We start from the raw sequence: 7,774 nt of genomic DNA on the forward strand, positions 1-7,774 counted from the left end.
CCCTAATCGGCAACCTTCACCAATTAGGGCGCCACCTCTGTTTTCGCCACCTATCCCACAAATTCGACCCCATCTTCCTCCTTCAACTTGGACAAATCCCAACCCTCATAATCTCATCTCCTGTTTACTTTTAAGGATAGTAGAAAGGTTGTTCTCTTAAGTACTGAATCCAAGTCTTGGACAAGGGATCCCACCCTCTCATTGGCCTGAGAGGGACTCGGTTTAGTGATTGGATCGTAAACCAATTGTTCGTTAGAGGATCAGTGGAAATTAAGGAGCAAGATGTAATGTCGGGGGTAAAAATAACTTTTGAACTAGCCGTTATTATGAACGACTTGTGAAGGGTTGACTTATTGGTTACGGTTAAATCAAGTGAACAGAAATATATCTACAGTGAGGAGAGTACAAATATTGAGCTATAGTGGTGTGTCTAGGTAGTTAACTAATATTGATTAATTTGATTTAAGGAGTTTACCCAATTAATCTCAAATCGTTGCAACTCATGATCTGTAGGTTTGTAAGGTCTCTCTACTAGCTGGTAAATCTTGAATTGGTAAATTAATTGAATTTGAAGCATTCAAATTCAATTTGAGAATTAAATATTAAGTGTTCAAATTTTAAATTAAGATTTGAATTTGAATTGTTCAATTTCAAATTAGGATTTGGATAATTATATTTGATATGATTAACGTTTAATTTATCGAAGTTAAACGTAATTTGAGAGTTTAAAATATTTAAATATTGATTTAAATATTAATTAGATGAACATGATTCATGTATGAATTAGGTGTTTAATAATTTAATATTTAATATTAAATTTATTTAATTAATTAAAATAAATCAATTTCAAATTAAGAAATTCAATTTTAGAAATTGAATTTTGTTCAATTTAATTTAATTAAAAATTATTTTATTTAATTAAATTTGTCAATTGATTTTTAAGAAAAATCGATTAAATTGAAATTGATTTGAGTTAATGGAAAAATCCACATTTTGAGCAATTGAAGTGGATTGTCTCTAATCCAACACCTAGCCCATTAGCAAAAGGCCAATTGAAGTGTCATATGACTGATACATTGAGTGCTTGCAAGTATGAGATACGTAAAAGCTTCAATTTTGGTGATTAAGGGATGATGCTTGCTGAACATGGAAGGGATTTATGCATAAAATTGTTTTCTGGTTTCCCTTCTATTTAAACCCTCTTCTCCCTCTCCTAATTAACCTTAATCTAGAGTTCCACCACTCAAATTCAAGTTGGAGAATAGTAAAGAAGATCTTTTGGTGGTTCACTGTAGATTTGAAGCTTAAAATTCGTGGAGAGTAGCTTGGATTTGGAGGAATTCTTCAAAGGTATATGTTCTGAAACTCTATTCTAAGAATTTCTTTACAGGCATGCTTTTAGAACTCAAATTAAATATAGTTAGAGTGTTTATTGATTCTGATTGCTTCCGCTGTATGCTTGTACATTCCATCAAATCCCTCCTCCATAATTATTATACTAAAAAAAAGGAACAATAAAGAAGGTGGTTCTTCAAAATTTTTCTTTACAATATATATACACATATACATACATACAAACATATATATTACATACCAACACACAACTTTTAAGCCAATTTTGCAATATTATTTGTTGTTCTTGGAGAGAAAATGCATTGTATTATATATTTATAAAGTATAGATTAGTAGAACTTAATTAAGTATACTCCAATTTGTAGCTACTAAAAAAGATGCTAAAATAAGCTAGCATGATTCACAATTAAAAAAATAAAATTTAAAATTCACTCTACAAAATTTATAAAGACAAGCATCACATAACTTATTACTAATATATTAAAAAGTTATATATATATATATATATAATCTGAAAAATAGCTTAATTAGTATCACTAGCATATCCAAAAATGCATTATAGAGAGGGCACATGTCCTAATAAATTTCTAAACTTGTAGTTTTGAATTTAACAAGTCATTTAAAAATGTATAATAATAATTCTACAAACTATCTTCTTTTATCTAATAGATTCAAAATATATTCAATTTTTTTTAAATGAATTCTTTTTGTTAGATACACAAAGTTAAATTTTATACGTGATATAATATTTAAATTTTCAGATGTATAAGAGACATATTAAATACAAAATTTAAAATTTAAAAAAAAAAGAGAAAAATGGAAATTAAGAACGTAGACTATATACATAAACATATATGTGAATGATAATAGTCTAAACGTATAAGGGACTGTTTGGGGAGTTGAGATGATATAAAATGTGGAGAGTTATGATGTCTGGAGAGTTCTGATCGAGTATGTTCGAGCACTAAGATGATATATGATACACGAAAGGAAAATGACGGAGAAATATAAAATACGTTCTTGAATAGTGCCCCAAACACATATAGAATGTGGAAATATATTATCTCATGTTGGACCCAAACAATCACTTAAATTCATATCAATTTTTGCCGGTTACGTCACGTTAAGTTGGAACAAATCCATTTCACAACCAAATTATGCAATCATGACACCAAGACCACATATCGGTAACATACCACTTTTCCACCAAAAACACAATGCCTATCCTTCCATGTTTCAATGGATCCCTTACCTCATTCTCCACATTCATCTTCTTCATTTCTCTTCTGATTATCCTTCTAATCCCCAAATTCAAATCAAAACCCAGGAAAAAACCCCTCAATCTCCCACCATCCCCACCAAAACTCCCCCTAATCGGCAACCTCCACCAATTAGGGCGCCATCCCCACCTCTGTTTCCGCCGCCTATCCCACAAATTCGGCCCCATCTTCCTCCTTCAACTCGGACAAATCCCAAACCTCATAATCTCATCTCCAAAAATCGCCAAAGAAGCCTTCACAACCCACGATCTCATCTTCTCAAGCCGCCCCTTTCTTTTCTCCGCCCAACACATCTTCTACAACTGCACCGATATCGCTTTTTCCCCTTACGGTTCTTACTGGCGCCATGTCAGAAAAATCTGCATCCTCGAACTCCTTAGCGCCAAAAGGGTTGAATCCTTTGCCCTCATTCGACAACAAGAAGTTACCCGTTTGGTTGATAGAATTTCACAGTCGAAGAGTCGAGTGGATTTGTCGAGCTTCTTGGCGTTGTATGCTAATGATGTGCTCTGTCGAGCGGCGCTTGGGAGGGAATTTTCCGCCAGTGGTGAGTACCATCTTCATGGGATTCAGGAGTTGCTTGAAGAGTATCAGATTTTGCTTGGTGGGTTCTGTATTGGGGATTTGTTCCCTTCTTTGGCGTTTCTCAGTAAATTCACAGGGATGAAGTCGAGGCTTATGAGGACAGCTAAAGCGTTCGATAAATTGTTTGACCAAGTAATAGCCGAACATCTAAATCCCGAGAGAGAAAATATGGATGAATCTAAGGATCTTGTTGATGTTTTGCTTGACATACAGAAGAATGGATCTTATGATAAAATTTCACTGACTATGGATAACGTTAAGGCCATCATTTTGGTATAATTTCCACTGTTTTCCTCTGTTTTCCTCTTGTTATTTTAGAAATTGATTACGTGCGCAATTTCTGTAGGATATGTTTGCGGCAGGGACGGACACGACATTTATAACTCTTGATTGGGGGATGACAGAGCTCATAACACACCCAGAAACCATGAAAAGAGCACAGAATGAAATTCGAAGCATTGTTGGTGAAAGAAGAATTGTATCAGAGAGTGATGTCTTAGAAATGCCTTATTTGAAAGCCGTAGTTAAAGAGGTGCTTCGACTGCATCCACCAGTGCCAGTTTCAGTTCCAAGAGAAACTAGGGAAGATGTGAGGATTGAAGGCTATGACATTCCAGCTAAAACGAGAGTTTTTGTGAATCTTTGGGCAATTGGGAGAGATCCAGAATCGTGGAAGAACCCAGAAAGTTTTGAGCCAGAGAGGTTTCTGGACAGTGACGTTGATTACAAAGGGTTGGATTTCGAGTTCATTCCATTTGGGACTGGAAGAAGGATTTGTCCAGGTATTGCCATGGGGATTGCCACGGTTGAGCTTGCTTTGGCTCAGATTTTGCATAGCTTTGATTGGGAGCTTCCAAGTGGGGTTGAAGCTAAAGATTTGGATATGACTGAAGTTTTTGGTATCACAATGCATAGAAAAGCTCACTTGGAGGTCGTGGCAAAGCCATACGTTGGCTCAACCATCTCAAATTAATTAGTCTGTACTTTGGTTAAACTGGATAGAAGACGTTGATCTTCCCCGGGAGTCCCCCTCCGGTATTCTCACCGATCTGAGACCCTGGCGACTGAGCGTCCTTCGTTTCCTTTTCTTTTGTAGGGCCACTAGCTCGAACCAGAGGTTCTTCTAATTCTCGTCCTGTTCAGTTCTTAAACGAACGAGTTGAAAGTACAACTTTGGTATCTGTTCTTCCAATTTAGTTAAGTTTTAGTCCTATACTTAAATATGTCTAATTTCTTTTAATGAATCCTAAATTTAGTTTAAACAATTATTTCGGTTAAATCTCTAAATTGTTTTTTTTTTGGAAAGGTATTGTAATTAAAATGTGAGGTGGGGAATCGAATATTTAACCTCGAGGTTGATAGTATAAACACTATGTCAATTGAGCTACGCTCATGTTGGTAAATCTCTCAATTGTTATAAGTAAATCAATTTATTAAGATTACTTGTTAAATGAGAAATTTTAGATTAATCACAAATTGTCAAGTTATTAACTAAAATAATGACGAAAATCCAAATAATTGAATTTGGGACAAAGTAGAAGTTGACATTTGTCCTTAAATTGAAATTGAAAACATAAATTGGCAAAGTCCGATGATGTTGCGTGTTTTCATCACAAACGTTGGATTGAGTGAAATTAATTTGACCCAATTTAATATTATAATTTGGGCTAAGTCTAGTTGAGCCCAAAAATGGGCTTAATTTGGCTCAAAAGTCAAAGTAGTCAAAGTCAAACTAATTGAGCCCAAGGGACAATCACAAGTCATTCATTTGTGGGGGTCAGCAATTCTATATTCTAGAGAGTCTAGAGAGAATTCTCCTAACAATCAAAAGATTCCTACACTCTTGAAGCTGCACAACACAAGTCTCTTGAAGAAACAAAAACTCTTCCAAGACTTCGACTTCAAGAACATCATGTGTTTCACTTCTTCAATTTAAGCGTACACATTCAATTGAGAGAGAATCAGAGGGATCAAATACTAGAAGTCGAACCACATCGCATCAACATCAACATAAGTTCAACTCCACGAAACAAGTTTCTCTGAAAATCTCGTGCGAAAAAATTGGCATGCCCAGTGGGACCTTTCTACCTTTCATCTTTCTCTCAACATTCAAACAAGTCAATGACACCAAAGAAAGCTACATCTAAAGTAACTGCTGCAAGCAACTCCTACATGGGACCTATCAACTGCATTCATTCAAAGGAAGTTATGTAGGAGCAAGAACAAGGTTCCGTCATCGCGCATAACATCTTGAATAGATGACAGAGTCTCCTAAAGGCGAGATTGTCATCGAGTAAAATTTCTTGTTTGACAACTCTACTTTTGCCTCCAGCAAGTCAAAGAAGGAATCACACCCAGATGTGATTTCTGCCATGATGGTGGACATAACAACTGAGGCAGTCATGGTAGAAATAGAAAGAAAGATAAATTTTTTTGATGAAAGTTGTGGAGGAGCGAGATCATGAGATCGCTATCTTAAGAGAGTAGATGCAGGCTCGTGAAACTGCTGAATCGAGTCAATATCATACTGTCAAAGCAAATGACAATGGGAAGACCGTGTTGCAGGAAAACCAACTGCAACAATCAACTTCTGTTGCCCCTTTATCGGTCCAACAACTACAAGATATGATCATGACCTTTATAAGGGCTCAGTATGGAGGCCCGTCTCAGACCTCTTTTGTGTATTCCAAGATATACACCAAGAGACTTGACAGCTTGAGAATGTCTGCTGGGTATCAACCCCTGAAGTTCCAGCAGTTCAATGGAAAAGGACAATCTGAAGCAACATATTGCCCACTTTGTTGAAACATGCGAGAACGCAGAAACCAAAGGAGATTTGCTAGTCAAGCAGTTTTGTCAAGATCCTGAAAGGAAATACTTTTCACTGGTACACTAACCTAAAGCTCGAGGTGATCAACAGTTGAGAGCAACTTGAAAGAGAATGTTGGGTTTTATGCCCTAAAATGCGTAGATAGTAAATGTAACATTTGACTTATCATTAATAAAGTGTTATTAATGTTTATTTTTATTGCTTATCTTGTATTTATCTTGCCTAAATAACTCTAATCTAATAAACCAACATCCTAGAATGTTGTATGAGTCTTGAACTGTACGTGGAGACATATGGGGATCAGTGATCAAGATACAACCTAAAGGGTCTATAGTTACCTTATCCTGGTGACATTATGGATACGACCCATCTTGTATTTGATACAAATGCAATGATCTAACGAGTTCGTGTAGGGGACATACGGGTGGGGGTATCCTATACATTGAATTTGCATAAGACCGGACCACGAAATAGTAACCTCTAGAATGTAACTCCATTGACTAGTTAGGTTTCTATTTCACTAGGATGACCTAGGAACTTAGTCTCAATCTTGAGTGAATTATGGACTCTTGTTCACTAGGGATTGTTCTTTAATTTGTATGGGTGAAAGTGACCAGTTCGTCGACTTAATAAGCCTACCATTTTAGGGACAAGACCGAGTGGGGACTTGGGAACATAATTTCACCAGCTGGAACCTTCCTGACTTTAGGGTAAGTAAATGAGTGTTCTTTTAAGCGGTGTCTCCGGGACTTGAAAAAAGAGCCATGCCCTCTCATTGGCTCGAAAGGAGTTTTTGTTTAATGGTTGGATCATAAACAAGTTTTTCATTAGATAAGCATTGGTACTTAAGAATATGAGGTAAATCAGGATAAAACAGTAATTTGATCTAGCTGGTGTTACGAACACTCATGAAGGACTAACTTGCTATCATTGCTCAATATCCGTGGACACAAAAATATATCTATAGTGAGAAGAGTGCAACTATGGGTCTAGAGTGGAGTGTATACACAATTAACGAATATTGATTATCTTGGTTAATGAATTTAGCTAATTAATCTCATATCGTTGAAGCTTTTGATCTATAGGTCCACTAAATCCCACTAGTATCACATAAAGGGTATTGGGGTAATTAAAGTAATTTGAAATGTTTAAATTTACTGAGGAAAATAATATAATGTATGGTGATACATTATAATATAAAATTTATATTTTAATTAGTCTTAATAATATAAATTTATTTTGAATTTGATTCAGAAATTAATTTATGAGAGAATTAAATATTTAAAGGAGTTTAAATATTAAATTTAATATGAATAGAATTCATATTAAAACTATATGTTAAAATTAATGCGTATTACATGCACATTAAAACTATAGGTAATATGAGAGAAAACATAATTGAATATGATTCAATTATACTGTTAAACTAAATATATGATATTTAATCTAATTAATTAATTGGAGAATTAACTAATTATTTAATTTAATTTAATTTGATTTAACTAAATTAATTGAATTAGTACTATAGGTTATGGGAGAGGGATGTATTAGAATATGATTCTAATGCACAATTAATTAAATATGAGATATATAATTATTATTAATTAATTTGATCAATTGATTTATTTTAATAAATTAAATTTTTATTTAATTTATATTTTAAATCAAATGAATTTATTGTTATTTAATTAATAAAATAAAATATATTAGTTAAATAAATAATGAA

The 7,774-nt window shown here is 34.3% G+C and overlaps 1 protein-coding gene across 1 annotated transcript; it reads left to right on the plus strand.

The window, feature by feature from the left end:
- Nucleotides 1–2,512: 2,512 nt before the first annotated feature.
- LOC120083482 (cytochrome P450 71AP13-like) lies at nt 2,513–4,582 on the plus strand. The gene is made up of 2 exons (XM_039039254.1): nt 2,513–3,491; nt 3,565–4,582. The coding sequence occupies exons 1-2, from the start codon at nt 2,571–2,573 to the stop codon at nt 4,189–4,191; spliced, it is 1,548 nt and encodes a 515-aa protein (XP_038895182.1). The 5' UTR covers nt 2,513–2,570; the 3' UTR covers nt 4,192–4,582.
- The last annotated feature ends 3,192 nt before the right edge of the window (nt 4,583–7,774 follow it).

Source organism: Benincasa hispida, chromosome 8 (genome assembly GCF_009727055.1).
Source record: "Benincasa hispida cultivar B227 chromosome 8, ASM972705v1, whole genome shotgun sequence".
In the NCBI taxonomy this organism is placed as follows: domain Eukaryota; kingdom Viridiplantae; phylum Streptophyta; class Magnoliopsida; order Cucurbitales; family Cucurbitaceae; genus Benincasa; species Benincasa hispida.

Excerpts from the sequence above, each read along its gene's own strand:
- LOC120083482 (XM_039039254.1), top strand. The coding sequence starts at position 2,571 with ATGCCTATCCTTCCATGTTTCAATGGATCCCTTACCTCATTCTCCACA. Across the intron at positions 3,492-3,564 it reads ACGTTAAGGCCATCATTTTG|GATATGTTTGCGGCAGGGAC; the intron begins GTATAATTTCCA and ends CAATTTCTGTAG.